This window comes from Marmota monax, unplaced genomic scaffold, assembly GCF_021218885.2.
Source record: "Marmota monax isolate L192 unplaced genomic scaffold, Marmota_monax_Labrador192_F-V1.1 WCK01_AAM20220418_F8-fsc00035, whole genome shotgun sequence".
Classification (NCBI taxonomy): domain Eukaryota; kingdom Metazoa; phylum Chordata; class Mammalia; order Rodentia; family Sciuridae; genus Marmota; species Marmota monax.
Genome location: NW_026691961.1, coordinates 9286552 through 9313921, shown reverse-complemented (window position 1 = coordinate 9313921; position 27370 = coordinate 9286552). Strand labels below are relative to the sequence as shown.

General features: G+C 41.6%; 1 protein-coding gene across 1 annotated transcript in view; it reads right to left on the bottom strand.

Annotated features, from left to right (window-relative positions):
* The window catches only part of LOC124093581 (ATP-binding cassette sub-family A member 17-like), a 93097-nt gene continuing 65727 nt past the window's right edge, over nucleotides 1–27370 (bottom strand). Inside the window, 12 exon segments of the mRNA XM_058580032.1 lie at nucleotides 1–309; nucleotides 462–535; nucleotides 725–915; nucleotides 1168–1338; nucleotides 2389–2576; nucleotides 13023–13217; nucleotides 14199–14324; nucleotides 14946–15127; nucleotides 17401–17559; nucleotides 19568–19787; nucleotides 21211–21415; nucleotides 21746–22019. Coding sequence (XP_058436015.1) covers nucleotides 1–309; nucleotides 462–535; nucleotides 725–915; nucleotides 1168–1338; nucleotides 2389–2576; nucleotides 13023–13217; nucleotides 14199–14324; nucleotides 14946–15127; nucleotides 17401–17559; nucleotides 19568–19787; nucleotides 21211–21415; nucleotides 21746–22019 — 2294 coding nt within the window.

Here is a 27370-nt window from a genome sequence, read left to right as displayed (position 1 = left end):
TTACCATAGGACTGGTTCTGAGGAAGGCAGTGAGGGCGACTGAGAAAGAGATGAGGGAGATTGAAGGGGAGGCTGGGAAGGAGGTGATGAAGAAGGCAAGAGAGGCTGAGAGGGAGGTGAGCAAGGCTGAGGGCAAGGCAGTGAGGGTGATGAAGACCTGTCTGGCTCTGCTTGCTCTTGTTGGATTGTTCCTTGAGTAGGGGGCACAAGACTGGCGAAGTTCAGGAAGATGTCCTCCAAGGAGATCTGGTTGACCAAGTAGTCCTCCAACAGGTACTTCTTCTTGGCTTGCTCCAGAATGCCAAACACCTGTGGAAGGGGAAGGCAGCCGCTGTGGACAGGCTCACCCCTAGGTGGTGTGATGCACACAGTGGGGATGGGGTTAGGGAGAATGCAGAGAGAATGGAGAAAGCCTCTGGGCTTGCCATGCGGAGCAAATTTCTGCTCTAGGGTGTGCTCACCTTCCCCCAGCTGAGGTCATTGCCAGGCAGGTGGTAGTGGACCATGCCTTGGTGCTCCTCTTCTAGGACACTGCCTGCACAAAGGAGAGACTGTGTTCCTACCAAGGAAGACAGCCTAGGCACACAGGACTGTGGTCTTCATCCTCAGGGTCAGGGATGTGGGTTTGGCAGGGGTCAGGCACAGATACTGTGCATCAACTGACAAAGGTCCAGCAGGGGCCTGCCTCCCACCCCCAGTGGGGGCTGCTAGGGGCAGCACAAACCTGGAAAGGTCAGGTCTACAAATGCCTTGAACTCCTCCAGTGCTTCTTGCTGCCCTTCCCTTCGGACTTTGGCCCGCAGGGAGTAGCCGCTGCCAAACTTGCTCTTGAGGTGCTGTGGGCTTCCCAGGCACTTGAACTGACCCTGCATCATGATGGCCAGCCAGGTGCACAAAGCCTCACACTCCTCCATGCTGAGGACAGGGAGTAGAGGCCTTGAGACAGGGCTGGGGGGAAGCGGAAGCCCACCCTAGGTGTAAAAGCCTTGTGTATACAGAAGGTGTCAATTCCCAGATCAGGCTGTTCCTGATTCCCACGCTGAGTGTGACCACATGCAAAGCCTGGGGAAACTCTATGCCAGCTGCTCACAGGTGGTCTGCCCCCCTGGTCCCTCCCCAGCCACCAATTTCAGCTCCTCCATTGACCCACAGAGACCCAGGCTCTACCTGTGGGAGGTGATGACAATGGCCTTGCCAGACTCGCGGGCCTTTCCCACAGTGCCCCAGAGCAGGCGCCGGGCCATAGGGTCCATGCCAGTGGACGGCTCATCCAGGAAGATGACGGCAGGATCTCCAATGAGGGCAATAGCCGTGCTCAATTTGCGCTTGTTACCACCGCTGGGGGTGGAGGGGTGATGGTGGGCAGATGGAGAATGCTGCTGTTTCAACACCCACCCCTTTCTTCTCTGGGAGGGCTCTACATTCCAGGTGGGACTTTCAGAAAAACAGTCAAGCGGAGCTGTGGCTTGGGCTGTCCATGGAGGATCTAAACCATTCCCTGTACACAAGGATCAGTCCTGGGGGAGCACATGGTCAGTGAATCTTTAATGAACCCTATGGGTGTTAGGGGGCACCTTCTTCATCTGAGAGGAAGAATTTTATTTAACTCAAACCATTTACTATATGCAAGGCACCATTCTAAACTTTGCAAATTTAAATTAATTTGATTATCAAAAGATGCAAGAAAACATGAAAAGCTGCTTGAAACTCAAACCAACAGAGGGAAGAGCCAAGGATATCATCATCTGACCCCTGGGTCCATGTGACCAGAGGTAGTGTCTTCCTGGACTCATCCTGGACCGGATGTGCAGTACTGCTATGTGCCTTCAGGCGTGCTGAACACCATGAGATGGGAGTGGTGTTCTTGGCTTGGACAGTGAGTGTCTGGCTTTGTTTAAGCTACCTTGCTCCTCAGCAGAACCACACACACCAGAATGATGTAACTGTGCACTTAAAATGTCAATCTACCAAACACAGGAAGCCTATTATGAAGTGGAATGGAAGAAAGATCGGTTTACCCTTTTGGGACAACATATGTGGTGCCATCTGCCCTCAGCTACAGGAACTGCCTTTGGCCTGGGTTGGCCTTATAATTTCTGGAGCCCAGAACCAAAAGGGTGTGGTGCTTTTTTTCCTTTTATTTTTAATTTATTTTTGGTATGGAGGAGCACCCGGTGTGGTGCCTTGAGTAGCCCAGGACATTCACCCTTTCGTACAGGGGACAAAAGCTACCTCCAGCCACCCCCCCACAACATACCCACTATGGCATGGACTGTACAGCAACCCATGCCTGAGCTGATAGGCTTGGCCCTACATTCTAGTACTGAGAAGACCAGAGCTCAAATTGTAACTGGAGATGGAGAGGTGGAAGGAAGCTCCAGATCTCACCTGTGGGTCTTTACCAGCTTGTCTGCATACACGAACATGACTAAGTCCTCAAGAATCTGGTCCACACAGGAACTGATGTGGCGCTCCGGGATGCCCCGGATCCGGGCATACATGACCAGTGTCTCTCGGCCTGTCATGAAGCTCAGCAAGGCATCAAATTGAGGACAGTAACCAATCCACTGCCGGACCTGAGTTAGAACCACAGCCCCAAGAGGAAGGCATGTCAGAGCTACATGCCCAGTCTTTTTTACTTTGTTTAAAAAAAAAAAAAAAATATATATATATATATATATATATATATATATATATATATATATATATATATATATGTTTGTAGATGGATACAATGCCTTTATTTTGTTTATTTAATTTTTTATGGTGCTGGGGATCGAACCCAGGGCCTCGAACATGCTAGGCAAGTGCTCTACCACTGAGCTACAACCTCAGCCCCATTACTTTTTATTTTGAGACAGGGTCTGGCTAAGTTACTCAGGCTGGACTTGAATTTGTGCTCCTCCTACCTCAACCACCCCAGTAGCTGGGATTACAAGCATGCACACAATATGCTTTTCTAACTCAACATCATGTCTTAAGATTTTCCTAGATCATCACATACAGACCATTCCCACTCAGTTTAACTGCTACTTAGCGATTCAGGGAAGGTTTCTAAATTTTATTTAGCTGTTCAGAAAATTCAGGCACATGTATTTCTACCTTTCACCACTATAATAAACTTGTAGTTCACAATCCTGGTTTGTGCTCCCCTATGGTAGATTTTGGAGAGTGTGGGAAATAATTTTTGAAAATAGCCATGTTTTTTCCCTTCTCTTTCCTCCTTTCCATTCAAGCACTTGTGTGACCCTGGGCAGCCTGGACCTATTGATGGAGTGGCGAATTCAGGGTGTGAATAGGAAATCACATGGGGGGTCAGCTTAGGGAAGAGAGGGACAGGAGAAGGCTGTCATGGGGGAAGAATGTCTATAAGGATCTCACAACTAAGGGTCCGGTTTTGGTTCCCAGGGTGGGGCTTCCCCTAAGACAGATGTCCCCATGCCTGAGGTAACTGCTGAAAAGAAAGGCTCTAATGATTCTAATGAGGATGCTTCTGTAATTTCATGATTAAGTGTAAGGATTTATGGGAAACCACCTTTATCAAGTTATTTTAACTTAATGTTTCTTCTATTTTTCTAGTTAAGAATTTTTTGAGGGCTGGGGATGTGGCTCAAGCGGTAGCGCGCTTGCCTGGCATGTGTGTGGCCCGGGTTCGATCCTCAGCACCACATACAAACAAATGTTGTGTCCGCCAAAAAACCAAAAAATAAATATTAAAATTCCTTCTCTCTCTCTCTCTCTCTCTCTCTCTCTCTCTCTTAAAAAAAAAGAGAATTTTTTGAAATCATGAACAAGTATTGAGGGTTTTTTTGTTCAAATTCTCTTTTCATCATCAACTGAACTATTTTTCTCTTCTTAAGGCAATGATTTATGTTGGTGGATTTTGTACTATTAGACCTTAATTATATTTCTGGGATAAACCTAACTCAATCATCCTGCTGCATTTTCACTGTTAATATCTCAGGATTTTATGTTCCTAACAGAAACTGGCCTGGGGCTCATTCCAGCTGCTGTCACTGGTTGCTCTTCTTCGCTCCTAGCTGGGTGCATCCCACCTTCTTCCATGCTTTGGGATGGTTATACAAGAAGGAAATTATCTGTTCTGTGATAGTTAATTGGGCTTATTTATTGGTCCCCTTTATCCTAGGCCTTCATTTCAATTTTAATCTATATAAGTTTAAGTCTATATAAGTTTTCTTTTTCTCCTTCTCCTTCTTCTTCCTTTTATTTGTAGATAGACACAATACCTTTATTTATTTATTTATTTATTTTACATGGTGCTGAGGATCAAACCCAGGGCTTCACACATTCTAGGCAAGTGCTCTACCACTGAGCCACAACCCCAGCCCCTTTTCTCTTTTCTTCTCTTTTTTAAAATATTGTTTTTAGTTGTTTATGGACCTTAAATTTATTCATTTATTTATATGCAGTGCTGAGAATTGAACCCAATGCCTCACACATGCTAGGTAAGCACTCTACCACTGAGCCACAAACCCAGCCTTCTTTTCTTTTTAAAGACAACTTATTGAGGTACAATCCACATACCATACAATTCATTCAAGTGTACAATTCAACAGATTTTTTTTTAGCATATTCAGAGCTACACGTGCACCATCACAATTCACTTAGAACATTTTATCATATCCAGGAGAAATCCTGTACCCCTGAGCAGTTACTTCCCATCCCCCTCAACACCCTCAACCCCTGGCAACCACTACTTGACTTCCTATCTCTATGGCTTTGCCTATTCTGGATATCTAATATGAATGGAATCATACATATGTGGTCTTTTATATATGACTTCTTGCACTGAGCATTTATTAAGTTTGTCTAGATTGTAGTATATGTCAGAGTTTCATTCTTTTTTTTTAAACTTTATTGAATTTATTTATTTTTATGCGGTGCTGAGGATTGAACCTAGTACCTTATGCATGCAAGGCAAGCACTCTACCACTGAGCCATACCTCCAGCCCCTCATTCTTTTTTGTGTGTATAAATAATATCCTATTATATGGATAGGCCCCAGGTTGTTTATCCATTTATCTGTTGATCAACATTTGGGTTGTTTCCACATTGGCTACTTTGACTAATGTTACTCCAAACATTCTTGTACAAGTTTTTTATGTGGAAGTGGGTTTTCAGTCATTTAGGGTATATTTTTAGGAGTCATATGATAATATGTTTAACATTTTGTGTATCCTCTCTGATAATTCCAATCTTATAATTAAAATATTTAGTTCATTTAATGTAATTACCAAAATACTTGGATTTAAATCTACCATCTTATTCAAAGCAATCTATTTATCCTATATGTTCTACCTTCCCTTTTCTTGCTTTATTCTTACATATTATTTACTCATTTTTCTATTTTTCCCTCCACTGGTATCTTAAAAAGTATATACTTATTTCCTCTCATCTGTTGCATGTTTCTTTAGAGATAAAACATGCATCCTTGGCTTAGCTATGGATAATATGATTTGGAATTTTATTCATAAGCAAGGAAAGGACCTTAAAATGCTTTAACTTGATTTACCTCCTTCTGACTTAAAACGTTCATGTATTTAATTTTATATGCATTTTATTTGGTTATGATAAAAATTCTGGTGTATAACTTTTATTTATTCACACACACACATACACACAAAAGAATAAAAAGTATATTCACTTAGAAAAGTTGACTTCATGGGGCTGGGGTTGTGGCTCAGTGGTAGAGTGCTTGCCTGGCACGCATGAGGCACTGGGTTTGATTCTCAGTATCACATATAAATACATAATAAATAAAGGTATTGTGTCCATCTGCAACTAAAAATATTTTAAGAAAAGAAAGAAAAGTTGACTCCAACCAAAAATGCAAGACAGGTTTCAATGAGCTTAGATTTCCTGGTATACTATTTCTAACCCTAAAGTAGAAGTAATGCATTTTCAACTTACATGCCTATATTTCTGACACAAGTTAAGTGGATGGAAGAAAACTCAGAATACTTCCAAGTAAATCTGGGAAGCCACAGCAGAAACCTAAGATTTCTTGGAAAGAGTGTTAAATGGGAAGCCTTTAATCCTACCTGGATATTGTTTTTCTGTGTGATTCTCACAAATCACCTTCAAAGATTGGACTACCCAGTAACAGGTATGGCAGTAAGTCCAGTAGGGTGGATATAAGGACCATGTGAATAATAGTAAAAGAAAATCAAGGACCAGATGCTGAGACATTTATATGTATTTTAAATCTCATAAAACATTATTATTATTTTAGCCTTGTCTCGTCAAAAGCCACACATTTACCCTTTTCATTAGGAGTCAGAATCACTCTTCATTTTTTTCTGTTCTTTGAGCTCCTTCCAGGATCATTTTCTTTCTTCCTGAAATTTACTCTTTATTACTTCCTTTTGCCTACATCTATTGGTGACAAACTCTCAGGTTTAATTTACCTGAAAGTCTTCCTAGAAAATCTTTATCTTTTTTAGTGCTGGGGATTGAACCCAGAGTCTCACACACGTTAAGCAAGCATTCTACCACTGAGTTACATTCCCAAGCCAAAATGTATTTTGTTTTTGGGTGGGTCAGGGTACTGGAGATTGAACCCGGCAATGCTTTACCATTGAGCCACATACCCAGCCTTTTTTTTTTTTTTAATTTTTTATTGTTGGCTGTTCAAAACATTACATAGTTCTTGATATATCATATTTCACACTTTGATTCAAGTGGGTTATGAGCTCCCCTTTTTACCCCATATACAGATTGCAGAATCACATCAGTTACACATCCATTGATTTACATATTGCCATACTAGTGTCTGTTGTGTTCTGCTGCCTTTCCTATCCTCTACTATCCCCCCTCCCCTCCCCTCCCCTCCCCTCTTCTCTCTCTGCCCCCTCTACTGACATTCATTTGTCCCCCTTGTATTATTTTTCCCTTTTCCCTCACTTCCTCTTGTATGTACTTTTGTATAACTCTGAGGGTCTCCTTCCATTTCCATGCAATTTCCCTTCTCTCTCCCTTTCCCTCCCACCTCTCATCCCTGTTTAATGTTAATCTTCTTCTCATGCTCTTCGACCCTACTCTGTTATTAGTTACTCTCCTTATATCAAAGAAGACATTTGGCATTTGTTTTTTAGGGATTGGCTAGCTTCACTTAGCATAATCTGCTCTAATGCCATCCATTTCCAGCCTTTTTTATTTTTCATTTTAAGACAAGGTCTCAAGTTGCTTAGGGCCTCGCTATGTTGCTGAGTTTGGCCCCAAATTTGGCAATCCTCCTGCCGTGGCCCCCTATGTTGCTGGGATTATAGATGTGTGCCACTGCACCTGGCTATGTTTTCTTTTACAGTATAGTTTTATTGTGTATATTATTTCAGGCAGGTTATTTCCTATACCACTGCTGTCTTTTGTTCTCTTGTTTCATTCAGAAATAAGCTGCCAGTCTAAATGTTGTGCTTGTGAATGTGATCCATCTTTTACCTCTGGATCCTTTCCCCCCCTTGTTTGTTAAGTCAAGTTTTATTGATTAAATGGAATTCAGAATATCTTACTAGAAACAGCAGCAAGCCCAGCCAATCCTGCTAATAAAAATGTGGCAGTCTTCTATTATAATTAAACAGACTTAGTGGAGGCAATGCAGAATAAATTAAAATTCATGTTATGTGTATATATACACAACAGGGAACTTCACCATTATATATAGGTAGAAAGAACCAAGCAAATATAAATTAATAAATGAGCCAAAAGGAAATCTAGAAGAGGAAGGACAATGGGAAAGGGGAAGGAGGATGGGAGGTAAAAGAGGGAGGGAAAAGAGTGGGATCATGAACTGAAATCAAATTTCATGCATGTATGAGTTGGTCAGGAAACCAACTACTAGGTATAACTATAAAGCTCTAATAAAAAAAATTAAAAAACAGGGCTGGGGTTGTGGTTCAGTGGTAGAGTGCTTGCCTGGCACATGTGAGGTACTAGATTCAATCCTCAGCACCATTACAACTAAAAAAATATTAAATAAATAAATAAATGTAAGGAATTACAAAGGAGATGTGGAGATTCAAGGCATTTTGGCTCCGAATTGATGTTCTTATGAATATTACTTACAATGTTCATGGCAACAGAGAGAACATCCTGAAATATAGTTAATGACAGGAGTGGCTTTATCAACAATGCCAATCCCCTACCAAAAACGTTAAGATAGTTTTCCATAACTCCTTGGATATGAAGGAGTTATGGAAAACTATCAGGTTGGTAAGATTCTGAAATTATTCTCCATATTCATGTGCAAGTTTGAGCACTTAGCTGACACAGCTGCTGCTCTCCCTGTCCCAGCCCCAAATCCAAATATAACATGACTTGAAAGGGCTTTCTATCCATTGCATTGTACAATAAGCCAAATAGTTATCATATCTTCAATTGTGATTTTAAAGCAGTTTGTAATTAAATATGAGCATTTTGGTTTTTTTGTTTTGTTTTGAGAGAGAGAGAGAGAGAGAGAGAGAGAGAATTTTTTTATATTTATTTTTTAGTTTTCGGCGGACACAACATCTTTGTTTGTATGTGGTGCTGAGGGTCGAACCCAGGCCGCACGCATGCCAGGCAAGCGCGCTACTGCTTGAGCCACATCCCCAGCCCAATGTGAGCATTTTGTACAGGACAATTGTGCTTTACAAAAGAGCAAAATCATACAACAAAAATTGCTGAAGTCTGATTTACATGAATTATGGTGCGAAATCACATTTACATTAAGTCTCAAATTTACAAAAAAAAAAAAAAAATCAGTTCTGTTGTACTGTGGAAGTTCCCTGGAGTAATCACTCCCACTTGTGTCATATCCTCTTCCTTAGAGTTGAGACTGGTCTCTGGGTCCTTTGAAGATTTTCTTTGGGGCTGGGGATGTGGCTCAAGCGGTAGCACACTCGCCTGGCATGCGTGCGGCCCGGGTTCAATCCTCAGCACCACATACAAATGAAGATGTTGTGTCCACCGAAAACCAAATAATTAAAATTAAAATTCTCTCTCTCTCTCTCTCTCTCTCTCTCTCTCTCTCTCTCCCTTCCTCACTCTCTCTTAAAAAAAAAAGATTTTCTTTTTGTGTATGGTTTTCAGTAGTTTTACCATAATGTTCCTAGGGATTGATTTATTTTAATTTATCCTGCTTAGGGTTAATAGGGCTTCATTTATTTGTAATGTGATATCTTTCAAAATGTTTAGATAGTTTTAGCCATTAACTTTTCTGTCTTATTGTTTTTTTGGTTTTGGTACTGAGAATTGTACCCAGTGGCACTCTACCATTGAGCTTCATTCCCAGTTCGATAAGTTGCCAAGGCTGACCTCGAACTTGTGATCTGGTCAGAGGAAGCAGGGCAGGCCCTGCTCTGCCACTACTACACCTCAATCCAATTCTTGTGGCCTGGACTGACCTGATCTGTCCTCCTCAGACTCTGACTGCAGGTTTGTGACTCCTGATGGAAATCATATGACACAATATTTGGATCACAGATGCTTGAAAGGTCTTCAGAATTACAGAAGACAAAAATACTAATGGATATGAGAAAGCAGTAAGTTTGGGGAGAGGGAGAAAAAGCAACTTATTTCCTGATTTACAACTTGATTGGATGCTAAGATATTGGTGGACATGAATAGTTAGGGCCTGAAAGCAATGAAGAGGACTATGACCCAAATTGTGTGGAGGAGAAGGAAGAAGAGATCAAGAACCCTGAGAACATAGAGGACTATTATGTGTGGGAGTAGCCAGCAACTTGGAGAGCAGAGGGCTGATGGCTTTAATCTTGAGGAGTTTAATCTTGAGACCTTAACCATGTGCTTTAAGACAGTTTAGCCTCTGTCTTAAAGTTACCTCATTCAGTTGCTAAACTAATACTAGTTATTTGCACCTGCCAGTCTCAGAGATATTAGACAGAAATGAGTCCAGTTCTTCTCAACTACTCATTGAAGTGCAAGTTCAGCCTAATCCATCAAAACACATCCCACAGCCCATTCCCCTAACCACTGAACAGTATGCATGAAGTTTATGTGGAAAGGGAATCTTTGGCTTGTCAGCACAATTTTGCTGTAGCTGCTGGGAGCAGCACTGCTCAATACTTGTCAAGGACAGATGGATGTGGGAGTCTCTCATGTGGCTCAGAACTGTCCAGTCTGTCCACTCCCCACTTTGTGTTTCATTGTTTTCCAATGAAGAATTGAAAGACAAATACAGGTGCTACCTTTTCAGGGAGTGTGTGGAGCATCATTACCAGCTCCAACAGTGCCCTGCTGCAAACTGCCCCATGGTTATTCTGGTATAGGAGCCCAGAGTTCACCAAGTGCAGTGCAATAAGGTCTTCTGTTTCAAGTACCATGAGTGAAATTGGTACAGGAGAATCCCGATACTGTTGGCCAGAGTGAGCAAGCCCAGGCCAGAGAGGCCTTCAACAATATTTGTTCTAGCCTATAATTGCAGCAGTTCAGGATGCAGAAGCAGGAGGATTGCAAGTTTGAAGCCAGCCTCACAACTTAGTTAGGCCCTGTCTCAAAATTAAAAAAAAATTAAAAAGGGCTGGGGATGTGGCTCAGTGATTAAGCTCCCCTGGATTCAATCTCCAGTACAAAAAAAAAAAAAAAGTGTGGGCTGGGGTTGTGGCTCAGTGGTAGAGCACTTGCCTAGAATATATGAGGCACTGGGTTCTATCCTCAACACCACACAAAAATATCTTTCTTTGGTGGGGCAGGGTAGGGGTGCTAGGGATTGAACTAAGGGACACTGGACCACTGGGCCACATCCCCAGCCCTATTTTGTGTTTTATTTAGAGACAAGGTTTCACTGAGTTACTTAGCACCTCGCTTTTTGCTGAGACTGGCTTTGAACTTCCAGTCCTCCTGACTCAGCCTCCTGAGCCGCTGGGATCACCCAGCTACCACATATAAATAGATAAATAAAATAACAGTATTGTGTTCATCTACAACTAAATTTTTTTTTTAAATAGAAGTACTGTTCTATTTTGAGACGTGCAAAAACTAAAAATCACTTAGTTAGAGGCACAAACATACCAGTGGATTCATGGGAAGATTCAGGAAAGGGTCATGAACAATCTGGGGACTTGGATTGACAGGCAGTACCTACAGAATGCTGCCAAGCTCTTAGCCAAGTGTCGATGTATTCTGTAATACACCTACATACATGCGTACTATATGGAGTCTGGACCCAGGAAGAAGCTATTTCAATACTAGCAGGCTCAGAGATTGAAAACCTCTAGAAGAAAGTGAAACATACAGACAGTATGACACAATGGACTTGGCAAACCAGATGCATATAGCAGAACAGCAGAGAGGAACCCTGCAAGAATTTCCATGACACTGAAGTCAAAACATGGACATGCTGTGGGGAAGAAGATGGGGTTCTCAGGTCTCCGGCTGCCATACTGCATGCTGCAGACTGCCTTTCACAACCCCAGAGCCAGAGCCCCACTCCTGAAAGACACTGGCAGCACACCTCTTAATTTCTGTTTCCTTCTCTCTCTCTCTCTCTCTCTCTCTCTCTCTCTCTTTCTCTTTCCCCCTCTTTTTTTTTCTTCCAGGTTAGAAGTCATGTTAAATTAGCCTCTTTTCAGAAATTTTAATTCTCCCTGGATGATTGTTGTGGGGGGGAAGGAATTTTTTGTTTGTTTTTTGAACAGCTATTAATAGTATTAGATCATTACAATTCATGTAAGACTGTACAATTATTTTATTTTAAAATTTTTTTTAGTTATTGTTAGACCTTTATTTTATTTATTTATATGCGGTGCTAAGAATTGAACCCTGTGCTTCACAGATTCCAGACAAGTGTACTACTGCTGAGCCCCAGCCCCAGACCCTATAAAATTATTTTTAAAAAGGTAAACCATAAAACACAGAGCTCTTTTAAAAAATAAACTGGCATTGGAATATTAAAAAAAAAAAACTTGTGATCTTCCAGCCTCAGCCTTCCCAGTAGCTGGGATTACAGGTATGTGCAATAGCTCATACTTCATATATAGGGTTTATGTGTATATACGGATATACAGAAAGGATATAAGAATTGGCTCACACAACTATGGAAGCTGAGAAGTTCCACCAGAGTAGGGCTGGAGACATGGCTATTTGGGAGACATTAGCAAACAGAGAATAACAGGAGGCAGACCAATAAAAAGGACTAGGCACAGACAGTGTGTCTAGAACAAGGACAGTGGGCTACAGGTGTAGCTCCCGGAACACTGCAACTGATGGGCCAGATAAAGATGAAGATCTACCATAGGAGTTTGAGACAGAACAGCAAGGAGAGAGGGCAGCTGTGGAACAAGCAAAGGAAGGCTTGAGTGCGAAGGAGAAGACCAGCAATACAAAATGCTGGTGCACAGAGGTCAGGGAAGATACAGACTGAAAATTAGGTCATCTCAACTAGGATGAGTGTAGTAGGAACAGGTCCATGGAGAAGTTTCAAGGGTTATTTGGCTGAGAGCATCCATGAACCAAGGCTCCCAATTGGACATCTTGAAGGATGCCTTGAATGGCAGGTGGATGTGTGTCACTCACTGTCCAGCAAGCATAGGGGAAGAAGGAAAGAAGGGGGGCCCTTTGAGTTTCCAGTGCCTAGAAGAACTCAAGAGATGTGTAGTACTTGGGTGCAGTGGTGTGTGCCTATAATCCTAGCTCCTTGAGAGACTGAGACAGGAGGTTCACCAATTAATTCAAGGCCAGCCTGGGCAACTTAGCAAGACCCTGTTTCAAAATAAAAAGGGCTGGGTGTAGCTCAGTGGCAGAGGTCTTGCCTAATGTTCATAAATCTCAGGGGGTGGGGGAGCTTAAGTATGGGGCATGAGTATGCAGGGGTGGGGGAAGAGTGATGTTGAGTAAGCAGTGCAACATCTAGTCTGGAGCTCAGAGAAGTTTGCAGTATGCAGATAAGGATTTGGAAGTCACAGATGAAATTGATATGTGGACTTTTCAGAGATCTGGTCTTATTCCAGTTCCCTGACCCCAAATCTTGTGTCAACCCCCCAAGTTTGTTTCTAGGTGATACCCACCTTCCCTAGGTCAGAGCTGATGCTAAGACCCCTAATAAATGCATCCCCACAGGTGATGGGCTTCTGTCCTGTCAGCATTTTGAAAATGGAAGTCTTTCCAGCTCCATTAATTCCAAGAAGACCAAAGCATTCTTTAGCTTGAACAGTGAAGGATACTTTGTTCACAGCCAGCAGGGGTACCTTCTTGATATAGACCTAAGATATGCAAGACAGGAGACAAGGGAGAAGGCTGGTAGTCAGCGACAGGTCTGAGCTGCCCTCGGGGGCCCAGGTGGCCTCTCACATCCCAGGCTCAGACTTGCATTTTCTCAGCCACTGCTCCCAGTAGGCTCAGTAAGGTTTTCTATCCTCCCACTCTCTTTGCATTTTGAGAACTCAATTCCCTTAAGATAAGCTTTTTCTCTTTTGTTCCTGAAGCCAACAAAATCCCTTGGATTGTTGCCTGAGGGCTTATTGATGTTGTTTTAACCTCCAGAAACTATATGAAACAACAAGACTAATAAATTTTGGGGGGAAAATGCTACACAGTACCTGGATATTTGAAGGTCTCTCAAAATTCTCCCTGGGGCTATCAGGAAGACTAGGGAAGATTGGTTTGAGTTTCTAGACCCCTTTTCAGGCCTTGGCCCATCTCCAGTTGTCTTCTACATTCCAGGAAATATTCCATAAGTTCATGTCCCACCTTCCAGCCTTCCTTGCTTCTCAGGGTTCATGGCTCAGGTCCCTTCCCATCCCAGGCCCTTCTATCTTCCAGAAGACCACAGAAATAGGGCAGAGTCTGGGTGCACAAACAAACTCAGATATGCTTCATTCTTAAACGGAGAAACCACATCTCCATCAGCAGCTCCTGAGTTACTGTAGACAGGCCTTGAGCCTGTCAATGGGTGGATTCCTCATGCAAAAGACCTGAGAAATCTCTGCTTTCTTTCTTTCTTTTTTCTTTTTGGTACTAGGGATTGGACTCAGGGGAGCTTGATCACTGAGCCATATCCTCACCCTTTATATATTTTTAATTTTGAAACAGGTCTCACTAAGTTGTGTAGACCTTCACTAAGTTGGTGAGGTTGGTCTCAAAGTTATAATCCTCCTGCCTCAGCCCCTCAAATTGCTGGGATTACAGGAGTGCGCCACCATGCCCAGCAAGATTTGGCTTTCTGAAGCCAAGTCTGACTTTACCTTCGACACTTCTTTAACAATTAGTGGATGTGTCTTTCGCAACGTTTCCAAATAAGTCCTGACAGTTTTTGCCTCCTCTTCTACATCTTGGTCTTCAGGCACTGATGCTGCTGCGAGCAATCTTGCCTACAGTTCCCAAGACAAGGATAGAGACATAAAATGTTTGTAAGGGTGGGAGATAGAGATTGAAGGGAACCGCAAAGACCACATCCTTCCTGGGAAGTCCCCAAGGTGCCCCAGCCGACCTCAGTTCTCATGCTCATACCACCATCCCTATTTCAGGAGCCACTGTGGGTGTCCAACAGAGAATTCATGTTGACATAAACATGATTAGCTGGACATTTAAACCTCACGTGGTGTGAACTTTTGAAGAAAACTAAAAGACTTTAAGCCCAGAATGTCAAGACACAACAGAAGTTAATTCCTATATTTTCCTTGGGGGTCTTGGCCTCTGGAAGATAATCAGACCAAGAGCTGACAAAAGAGACCTTCTGTCAGGTTCATTGCTAAATGGGGAAGAGGTGTTCTACAAGGTGACTGGTTCTAGGAAGCCAATGTCTTGTTTATACTTAGCTGATGAGCTGGCTATTAAAGTACTTCAGGTGACCAGTATGTTTACCAGGGCCACAGGGGCTAACCAAATTCTTTCCCTTCTCTAGAGGAATCCAGAGAATCAAGGCAGCCACAGAAAACAAGGACACTAAGGAGCCAGGCCATTACCTGTCCTTGGAGGATTTAGAGTCCAACTCACCACTTTTGCTTCAGGAAGAAGTTAGAAATCCTAGCTTTCAGTCTCCTGAACACTTTGGTTTCAACAAGAAAAAGCAGGATGATGTACAAAGGTCCTGAGATAGCCAAGGCTGCCAGATATTTCCCTATCCCAAGGGATTCCCAGGCATAGATGTTCTTTTGAATCACATGTCCTTCTGCTAATATGAGATAAAGAGATGTTATCACTTTGGGTAATTTTTAAAGCTGTTCCTCCCCTGTACATACAGTAGGCAACTTCCCATTCTGGCAAATATCACCAAAAGAAGCGTTATTGCCATTGATGCTATTACCACATCCCAGCAAATAGTAAACAAGAATATATTATTTTCCTTGTTATGACCAATGTTTTGTAAAAAATATGCAATAAAAGACTTTTCTCATGTTGTAAACCATAAATATATATAATTTTCATCAATAAAAAAGTAAAAGTGTTGGGGATGAATCTCAGTTGTAGAGGATGCTTAGCATGTGTGATACCCTGGGTTCAATCCCCAGCATCAAAAAAATCTAAAATGAAATAAAATAAAATAAATAAAAGACTTCTTATCTACATGGCAGCGTTGGTTCTTCTTTCAATCATTAATTCCCTGGCAACTTCAACTGACCATTCATGTAAAAAAAATTTCAGGAGGCTCTGTTCTCTCTTTTGATCTCATCTGCCTCACTTTTTTTCTTTTAAATGAATGTAGTATAAAATTAGACAATAAATACATACTTATTAGAAAAATGAGAAAGAAGGTTGGGGTTGTGGCTCAGTGGTAGAGCGCTTGCCTAGCACTCGTGAGGCCCTGGGTTCAATCCTCAGCACCACATAAAAATAAACAAATAGAAAAAAGATATTGTGTCCATCTAAAACTAAAATTATTTTAAAAAAGAGAAAAATGAGAAAGGTATAAAGTAAAGGTATATTGTTATAGTTTTGTGCATGATTCTTCTATATTTTCTAGATGTTGTTGTTGTTGCATTATTATTATTTTGGTACCAGGGATTGAACCCAAGAACACTTAACCACTGAGCCACATCCCCAACCTTTTTTTTTTTAAGAGAGAGAGAGAGAATTTTTAACATTTATTTTTTAGTTTTCGGTGCACACAACATCTTTATTTTATTTTTATGTGGTGCTGAGGATCAAACCCATCACCCCGCGCATGCCAGGCGAGTGCATTACCTCTTGAGCCACATCCCCAGCACCCCCAACCCTTTTTATTTTTAAAGATAACATCTTTTTATTTTCTTTTTTTGGTACCAGGAATTGAACTCAAATGCATTCAACCACTGAGCCATATCCCCAGCCCTATTTTGTGTTTTATTTACAGACAGGGTCTCACTGAGTTGCTTAGTGCCTCACTAAGTTGCTAAGGCTGGCTTTGAGCTTGAGATCCTCCTGTCTCAGCCTCCCTAGCTGCTGGGATTCCAGGCGTGCACCACTGCACCTGGCTTATTTTTTTATTTTTGAGACAGGATCTTGCTAAGTTGCTTAGGGCCTCACTAAGTTGCTGAGGCTGACTTTGAACTTGTCACTTTCCCACCTCAGCATCCAAAGCCTCTGGGATTACAAGCATGAATCACTGTGCCTAGCCCTAGATATTATCTTTTAAAATAAATGTGGAATGACACTATGCATTATCTTCCCCAATTTACTGTTTCATTTAATAATGCATAATGGACACTAACCACATGAGGACACACAGATCAAAATAATTCTTTTTGATGCCTGCATCATTTTATATTGTATGTATGTATATATACCATAGTTTATTAACTAATCTCTTTTTGGTGCACATGCAGGTTGGAGTCATTCCTCACTATCTGTATAGCATGGATTCCAAGACTCCTCCTGAACATAAATATCTACAAATGCTTAAGTACCTTTGTAAAATGACATAATAAAGCCAGCCTTCTGTATCTATAGACTCTGCATTCACTCAAACAATCATGAGTTGAAAATATTCAGAAAAGAAAAATTGCATCTGTATTGAACAGATTTTTATGTCATTATTCTCTAAGTGATACTGCATATCATCTATTTATATAACATTTATATTATATTCAGTATTATAAATGATCTAGTGATGATTTAAAGTATTTAAGAGGCTGGGTATGATGGCACACATCTATAATCCCAGTGACTTGGAGGCTGAGGCAAGAGAATCACAAATTCAAGGCCAGCCTCAGTAACTTAGTGAGGCCCTGTCTCAAAACAAAAAAAATAAAAAGGACTGGGAATGTAGCTCAGTGGCAAAGTGTCTCTGGGTTCAATCCCCAGTACCAAAAAATAAATACATCAATACAGTACATGGGAGGATATACACACATTATATGCAATTTTACATAAATCTTACATTACTATGCCATTTTTACATAAAAGGAAGAACATTATCTGAATATATCTCAATAAAATGTAATTAACAAATTACATTTAAATACTCACAAACTTCTTTGCACTCAATCTGGCTCAGATTCTTGGAATTGCAAAACTTTTGTAGTTCAAAGTTGTAATACAAGTTGGAAAAAGCCATCCCCAGACAGTATCCTGGAAGTATTAGAAAAGTACGATCCGAGGACTCTGAGATTTCTGTGTAGCCCAACTCTGTAAAGAGAATGAAAACACTGACTACCTTCAGGATGAAAAGGGCACATCTTCACCTCAGACTGTCGTACTCTAGGCCTCCAGACCAAAAGCCTGGCTTTCCCTGACTCCTGGTTTTCATGTTCCCTGTGTTGTCGTCTTTCAGTCTCCAAGCCATGAGTATTTTTCTCTGTTCCTTAAATCTATCACTTTGCTGCTTCCTCCTCCTCCTTCTTTTTTTTTTTTAATACTTTTATTGAACTGAGAATTGAAGCCAGTGCTTCATACATGCTAGGCAAGCACTCTACCTAGCCACACTCTACTGAGCCACAACCCTAGCCCTCCTTCTTCTTCTTTGGTCCTGAAGATTGAATGCAGGGTCACTTTCACTACAGAGCTACATCCTCAGTCCCTTTTATTTTACTTTTTATTTTGAGACAGGGTCTCGCTAAGTTGCCTAGGCTGGTCTTGAACTTGTGAACCTCCTACCTCAGTCTCCCAAGTCTCTGGGATCACAAGCATGTGACATAGCCCCCAGCCTGCCATTTTACTTCTATTCTATCTGTTCATGCAGGACAATAAGAAAGAACATAGTGTGTCTGGGAAAGTCAGTGACTGTAAGGCTACCACGCTGGCATAGTGGAGGGAAGAAGGCAATGAATGGGTTCGATGTCAACTGGGGCCACATAGAATGGGGTCTAGGGGTCAGCTTCACACCTGTTGGAATGACATCCTAAAGACAGATAAGAATGATGTGGTTGTAGCCTCTACAGTTTGTGGAGATAAAACTCTTATTAAGAGTCCTTTATGAGACAGAATGACTCCTAAGATAAAAGCAGAAGGAAACTTTGTTGTGGTGGTGGTTGTTTTTTCTTCAGTATTGGGGTTTCAACCCAGGCCTCATACATGGTAGGAAAGCCTTATACCATTCCAGCCCTTTTAAAATTTTTATTTTGAAGCAGGATCTTAAGTTGCCCAGGCTGAACTTGAACTTGCAATCCTCCTGTCTCAGCCTCCTGAGGAGCCGGGATTATAGGCGTGAGCCAGTGTGCCTGGCCTGTTATCTATTTTAAAGTAAAAATGCCCCCAAAGTCAATATGAAGGAGACTTTTGCATAAATACAAATGAAAGAGAATTTTAGATGTAATGTATCAGGTGGTTGTACAACCCTGACCCAAAGAGAGATGGCAACATAAACATGAAGATTCCGGTTCTAGGTGTACATTGTGAATGATGCTCAGTTTAAGTTTTTTTTTTAAACTCTGATTACACACTCACCAAACATCCTTCCCTCAACCTTGGCACATGTATATATTATATTTTTTTCTTAAAGAATAATGCATTTTATTGAAATTCAAGGATTGTAGGTGGACAATTTGATGGATTTTTCACAAGTACATAAGCCCATGTAGTCAACCCCAATCAAGACAATGAACATCTCATCACTCCAGAAAGGTCCCTAGTGTCCACCCATTAGCCTGTCCTTCTCCCCTCAACCTAAGGCAATCACTTTCCTGATTCTGTCCCCAGGATTAGTTCTGTCTGCTCATGGTCTTCACAGTAGGTATGGCAGACTGTGTACTCTTGTTCATTATATCTTTGGTATGGTATTCAACTGCACTGCTGCATGCTCCTGTTTTATTGCTGAGCAGTGATCTACTGAACAGACGTGACAGAAGTGTTTTTCTGTCCTCCTGGAGATGTGTGTTTGGGTTATTCCAGTTGGAACTCTTCAACCCAGAGCTGCTGTGAATACTTACAGATCTTTGGTGGACATGTACTTTCTTTTTCTTTTTTTTTTTTTTAATATTTGTTTTAGTTATACATGGGCACAATGTCTTTATTTTGTTTATTTATTTTTATGTGGTGCTGAGGATCAAACCCAGGATCTCACACGTGCGAGACAAGCACTCTACTGCTGAGCCACAACCTCATCCCTGGACATGTACTTTCAATGGGTACAAATTCTGCAGATGCTGGAGGAAAAATTAAAGCTTTATGTGATATGTGGAAGTGACCTTGCCCTCACCTTGTTCACCTGTGACTGAGACAAGCACAATGGGGCCGATGCTCAAGAAGGTAAGCATGATGACAAGCTTAACACAAGCATTACCAGCACTGTCAAAGGAGAAGCTGATCACATAGATGAAGGGGATAATAGCCCAGCTATACAGCATCAACATCAAGATCATGGCCAGCACATTCTCATGGTGTGTAAAAGCTTCTTCCTTGTAGTATAAAAACACCACCTAAGGAAAGGAGAAGGATTTGGGAAAAATCATTAAGACTCCATCCTAAACACTGGAGAATAAATATGGTAACCTCAGTTTTATTTATTTATTTATTTTTAAAGAGAGAGAGAGAGAGAATTTTTTTTTAATATTTATTTTTTTAGTTATCGGCAGACACAACATCTTTGTATGTGGTGCTGAGGATCGAACCCGGGCCGCACGCATGCCAGGCGAGCGCGCTTCCGCTTGAGCCACATCTCCAGCCCCCCTTTTTTTTTTTTTTTACTTATTTATTCATTTTAGTTGTTGATGGGCCTTTATTTTTTATTTATATGTGGTGCTGAGAATCGAACCCAGTGCCTCAAACTTTGAGGCAAGCACTCTACCACTGAGCCACAACCCCAGCCCGGTAACCTCAGTTTTAAAAGTAAGGTGTTAGCTATACTCCACCGGCACTTCCTTTCTTTCCCTCATCTACGTGTGCAGTGATGAACAAGTTCTGGGCTCTGCTTTTAGGTTGCTACCCTAGAAATGTGCAGTGCAATAAGGCGTGCAGAGAACAAAGCAGGAAGGGATCCATTCTGCATCAAGTAACTAGGGAACCCTCAAAATGCTCAATTCAATTACAGTCAAATATTTCAACCTGTCACTTCTCTGGAGATATATTTATGGACAATAAACACACATCCCCAGAGCATTGCTTCTCATTAGCTTGAGGCAGCAGCACAGTAGGTGTTGCATAAAGGCCCACTGTTTCTAAGGATGTTTGCAGGTGAGTCATCTTTTACTGAGGTCCTCTGAAGGAGCTTGACACCTAGGACCCCTAGTCAGGGTTGGCTGCCAGGCTGGATTTCTGAGCTGGTTCCAGTTCCGCACAGGTGTCACCAAGGCAAGCACTTTGTAGGAAAGGGCCCAACACCACTCAGTGTGGGAGGCCAACCTTACCGGTGACTGAGTTACACTCCCCAGCTGGGTGCTGAGGCACTCAGTCACAGAAATGGGTGTGTCTTGCTACAGCCCCATGGGTGAAGCTATGCTTACCTGTTCCTTTGTAATATAACCCCTTGCCCTGTTTAGGATAGAATCTTCCATGGAAGTGCCTTGTGTGTGTCCCCTCCTCTTACTGTGCCCTTGGGTGTGGCCTACCCAGGTGTCAGTCAACCTGCTGACAGTGGACATCATGAAGATAGACTCAGCCCCTGAAACCTGACCCCTCACCTCATTTGAATAGCTTCTCCTCAATAAAAGGGGTCAGCGCGTGCTCTCTCTCTCTCTTTCTGCGGACCCTTAAGGTCAGAGGAGCTGTCACAGCAACCCCAAAGAAAAAGGTATTTGTGTCTCTTGTGTGGTTATTTCGTGCAGCCCAGTTAGCCCAGTTTAACTAGAGTGACCCCTGAGCCTTTTAGTCTCGAGAACAGAAACCTGGCAACTCAGCACTCACTATCAGGAGCAGAGTGCAGACAAGGAAGGACAGGAGATCCCACAGCATAGCGGAGAACCAGAAAGCAGCCATGTAAACTCCACTTATGAACTGGATGTGCTTGGCCTTAATGCGTCTTTCTCTGACCGTCAACATGGAAAAAGAGCTAGATAAAAAAGCCATTCCAAAAAGCAAGTTGATAATAAGATAATGTCCTTTAGGGCCCCTGTAAAAGATAGGGTATGAGGAGAAAGGCAGCAGTTTAAGTAAAATTGGGTTCAGCAGCCCTCTCCAAAATAATAATTTTTAATTAAATAAGAAACAAAGAGGTGGCTGGGGTGTAGCTCAGCCAGCGGTAAAGTGCTTGCCTCCCTGTGTGAGGCACTGGGTTTGATCCTCAGCACCACATAAAAATAAATAAACAAAATAAAGACACTGCCTCCATGTACAACTAAAAAATATTTTAAAAAAAGAAACAAAGAAAAAAAAAGGTAACAAAGCAAGAAGCCCTACAGATGTGTAAGCTTGAATTTGAGAGAAGGAAAGTTATACATACTGGTATAAGACATTCTCTGAGAACTCCATGGCTGTCTGAGGTTGAGGGGGGTTGGAAACGGTAATGGAAGCCCTGGCACCAGAAAGCAACTTGAAGAGATAATTGTCCACCAGAGTCAGAGCCAAGGCAGGGGAATGGTATGCCTGGTTGTTGAACAGCCCTCTCACTATGGTGTGGTTATCTACATCTTCAAAGGAAACTGCTACCACATACAGCCTATTAAAGTCCTCGGGTTCCGCTTCTGCCTTTTTCAATAGAAACTCCTCTACAGGACCTAGAAGGGAGCAGAATACCGAGCAGACAGAAAGAATTATTGAGAGAACAACAGTCCCTGCAGAACAGGGAAGACTGACCGAGCTCTCCCCAACTTACTGCTCCTTGTTGATGTCTCCACCAACTGCCAACCCATATCCAAAAGCAAGCCTCCTCCTCCTCCTATCCCACCCTACTCTGAATTCCAGTGAGTCTCTCAATCTTGTTTTTTCGTCTTTTATATCTCTTTCAATTCTGTCTACTTCTCCCCACTTCCTCAATTGAGTTGAGCCCCATCATCTCTGCCTGGACTATGTGGCCTCTAATGAAACTCCTTGCCTTCTATGCAGTACTTCCAGTCTCTGCTTTAAAGGACACATCTGATCATATCTCACCCACCCACTAACCTATAGTGAACCTCCACTGCCTTCCTGATAAAGTTAAATTTCGGCATGAGATGTACAGAAGCCATTCACTGCTTGCCATGGTTTGGATGTCATTTGTCCCCTTCAAAACTGATGTAGAAAATCGGACCCCAAGGTAACAGTGTTAAGAAGTATGAGACCTTAGGAGATGTTTGGGTCTTGGGGGCTCTACCCTTGTGGAGGTGCCACAGTCTGGCTGGGCACAAAATCACGAGCCACCACACAGCTTGTAGATTCAAACAGCAACTCTTTATTCCCGAACTCACACCAGCCGTCTACAATCACGTTCTGGGGAAATCCACGTTCTCTGCCCAAATCCACGTTCTCTGCCCAAATCCACCTCCACTGGGCATCTGTCTCCCAAAAAATACTGTCTGAATCCCGTGAGAACTCAAGGGGAACTCAGGCAGCAGGATATGCCCTATTCCCAGCAGGAATAACCTTAAACCTTAAACCTGGAACCTAAACCAGGAACGCCCTAAACCCGATTATCTTAACCGGGAACACCCTAATCCGCCTTGGTCCTTGAGCAAGGTCACCTACATTCAATGTCACTGCAACATGGGGTACGCTGGCAAGGAAACTGTCATACCCACTTGGCTAATGGCTCCCAGCATCTCCCCCCTTCTGATTACTTGAACAACAAGCAACGTGGCTTAAGGACCGTGCCTGGTAGGTTGTCCAATTCAACATATGGTTCTTACCCGTCATCGGAAAACTGACCTTTAGGCGTCAGCCTCCTGTCTTAGGTTGATACCACTGCAATTGGATCATACCCGTCACTGACTACCGGTCCAGCATATAGCCATTGGCCCCCAAATTTTAGACCATCACTAGCAGAAGGGAGGAGGATACAGAAATGCCACAACACCAAGCCAATTGACGGCTCCTTGGGAAAAATTGCATCACTGGTGACACCATCAGCAAAGATATGCCAGCACTACCACAATTAACATGGGGTGCGCTGGCAAGGAAATAAAAATTGCATCACTGGTTAATCACTGTCACAGATGTAAGAATGGCCAAGCTGGAGTTCTGGATATCAGCTGTTATGGATTTGAGTCAAATCATCTTCTTTTCGATCTGTAGAAATTGTTTTAGTTAATCTCTCTGGAATCCAAATCGGCTGCTGTTCTCCCTGTGGAAACACACAAACAAAACCCCGACTCCAGACAATCACTGGGTCAGGACCTTTCCATTGTCCTGTTAGAATATCTTTCTAAAGTACCTTAGGCTTATGTACATTTTTTGGATACATGTGTCTTTCCGCAGCACTAAGTCCTTATGAATCCAAATTTAAAAAGTTTAGAGTAAAAAGGGTTATTTTAAGTTTATCTTTGGGGGATATATACCCCTTTCAAATTCCCTCTTTTTGCTTTAATAAGTATATGTCTGTATCTAATAGTTGTCTAGCTTTTTGCATTTTTCTATCTGAAATACCTTACTTGACATTTTCAACCATTTTTTATCTTATTTCTATCTTCTAGTTTTTTTTCCCCCCCTAAGGTTTGTACATTCACCCTTAGTTGCTTTTTTTTTCCTTAGTTTTTTTGTTTCCTATTTTGTGGGTTTAAAATTATTGTCTTCCTACATCTTTTCTATCTTCCTATATATTTTTTATCTTTTTTTTAACTTTCTATACTTCTGTCTTTAAAGTTTTTCACTTCAAATTTTTAATCTATCTTTCTACATCTTTTCTCTTTTTTTACCTTTCTGTACTTCTGTCTTTAAAGTTTTTCACTTTAAATTTTTAATCTTCTTTATCTAAATATCTTTTATCCTATTATCTTCCCATTTTTTTAAGTAATGCCTTTATGATTAACTAGGCTTCGAATGACGCAATCTTTCCTCCGTCATGAAGGCATTTTAACCACCTTCAATTTAACCTTTTAAAGCCTTCCAATTATCATCTATACTGTACTTTTAAATGTACTTTTTCACCACCTACAACTTCACTCTTTTAAACGAGGCTTAGATTCTGTTTAAATTGCTTCAATGTTAGTTTACATGGCTGCCCTTCAACCAAAGGCTTTTTTTTTTAACTCCATTGAGAAGCTTTGTCTCAATCTGCCATGTACAAATACCTTTTTCTTTTTTCTTCCTTTCTCAAGCTTTTAAAGTAAGTCTAGTTTCCTCAAAATCTTTTTAAATGGCATTTTACAACTTTTTACTTTACCACACAGAGATTATCTCATCTAGAAACATTTCTTTTTCCTTTAACCTTTTATATTAAAATATATTTCCACATCTTGAATCTTTTTCTATCTCTTTTTTAACCGTTAACCCTTTTTATAAATTCACATTTTGAAACAACTCTTATAAAATTTCTGATTTAGACAAATTACTCCACTTTAATAAAATGAAAGACTTTCATGTTTTTTATGATACTATAATACTATAATTGAAACCCAACTGAAAATTTTTCTACTCTTTGTATATAAATTACACATGATAGAATCTTAACTCTTAGTAACCTTGTTTTAGCAAAGACAGAGACACAAAGCAATATTAAACCTTTTTCCATTTACCAATTTATGAAAACACACATAATGTTTAAATATATTACCTTATGGAACTTAATAAGTAAAGAGTACTTGATTTCATATTTAGTGGTTGATATTTTAACACTTTAGCTTTGTAAATTAATCAGATGTCTGTAAAAACCAAGATCTTAGACAAATGTAGTAAACAGAACTAGTCATCTCTTTCTTGAAGAAAAATCCTCCTACAGGATACCATGATGGTCCCATTGATATACTTAATAACTTGTCTTTAAAAGCCATGGGCTACATTTTTGTATTGTATCAACATATGTCCTAACTGTTCTTGGTCTTACTGGGGTGCCTCTCTCCTCTAACAATTTTTCTTCCTCGGAGGCGAACAACTTCAAACTTTGAATCAACCATTTTTCCCAGTTTGCCTGAGAAAGTTCTAGGAACAGGCAACTTGAAATAAAAACAAAATAAATCAAAACAGGAACACATTGTTTTTTGAATTGATCACCCATTCTCTCGCCTTCCCTCAGGGGCGAGCAATTTCACTTACCTCCAAGCTTCAGAAGTTCCCCGCACGGGCCGCCAAATGCCACAGTCTGGCTGGGCACAAAATCACGAGCCACCACACAGCTTGTAGATTCAAACAGCAACTCTTTATTCCCAAACTCACACCAGCCGTCTACAATCACGTTCTGGGGAAATCCACGTTCTCTGCCCAAATCCACCTCCACTGGGCATCTGTCTCCCAAAAAATACTGTCTGAATCCCGTGAGAACTCAAGGGGAACTCAGGCAGCAGGATATGCCCTATTCCCAGCAGGAATAATCTTAAACCTTAAACCTGGAACCTAAACCAGGAACGCCCTAAACCCGATTATCTTAACCGGGAACACCCTAATCCGCCTTGGTCCTTGAGCAAGGTCACCTACATTCAATGTCACTGCAACATGGGGTACGCTGGCAAGGAAATTGTCATACCCACTTGGCTAATGGCTCCCAGCACACAAAATCACGATTACTGGGAGTAAATTATGTCTTCTGGGAGTGGGTTAGTTATGTGAAAACAATTGTGAAAGTGAGTTCAGCTTCCTCTCCCACCATGTGACCCTCCCACCTTTCCACCATGTCATGATATAGTGCAGGGCCTTTCCTAGAAGCTGAACAGATGTCAGCACCATGCTCTTGAACTCTCCAGCCTCCACACCATTAGCCAGAATAAACCTTCATTTTCCTTCTTCTTATTCTGTGTGTGTGTGTGCGGGGGGTATGTGTGTGTGTGTTATTAGGAATTAAAGAGCCAGGGTGCTCTACCACTGGGCTACACTTGAGACAGGGTCTCACTAATTGGCCTTGAACTTGTGATCCTCCTGTTTCAGCCTCCTGAGTGGCTTGGATTAGAGGCATGGGCCACTGTACCTGGCTTCAGCCTCATGTCTTTAAGTGCCTGCTATACCAAAGCACATATAGTTCCCCAAGCTTTTAGATGTTCTGCTTTTTGTTTGGAATGTTCTTTGGGTTACCTTTCCCTTCTACTGGCTGATACCTATTCATATGTCAGGCTCTGACTCTGGAGCCTATTCTGATCTTCCAAGGCTGGGATATATCCATCATTGCCAGTTTATATCATAAGTACCATCCCTTATCCATAAGGCCTCTGGATTGGAAGTTCCTTGAGGACTGGTAGAAATGTTGTTCACCTTTGCATTTCCAGCACATAGTGGAATCAGGACCTTCAGTGACCATGACAACAATAATGACAATAGTACTGCAGACTGAATGCTTACTAGGCACCAGCTATGCCAAATATGCAGTAGGCTCTCCTCTCCTCCATGGGATTGTACCAATTACACCATGAGGATGGATTTAGTATTCTGGCCATTTGGTATATGAAGAGATGAAAGCTTTGAGAGGTAAGATATGTTAATCAGTTTTCCATTACTATGACAAATATTTCAGATTATCAACTTACAAAGAGAAAAGGTTTATTTTGGCCCATAGTTTTAGAGATTTCTGTCCATAGTAATTTAGCCCTATTGCTTTGGACCTGTGGTGGCACATCATGTTGTCAGTGCATGGCAGCTCAAATTGCTCACCTCATGACTGGGAAGTGAAAAAGAGGAAGAGACAGGGGCTGGGGTCCCACTCTCTACTTCAAGGTCATACCCCCAAGGACCCGAAGACCTCTCACTTGCTCCCTCTTAAAGGTTCCGCAACCTCCCAACTCCAGAGTACAAGACTTCCACACACAGGCCTTTGGGGGATATTTAAGATTCACATTAAGGCACGGGGTGTTCCGACTGACCCAAAGCATTTTGTTACATTATATTCTGCATTTGATCTCTTACTTTATTAAAAAAGTAATTACTTTATGATTTTATTTAATCAAAATAGTACAAGAATATAATTTTTAAAAAATCAAATACTTCTTCTACAAGACACATCGGGAAAGAATAG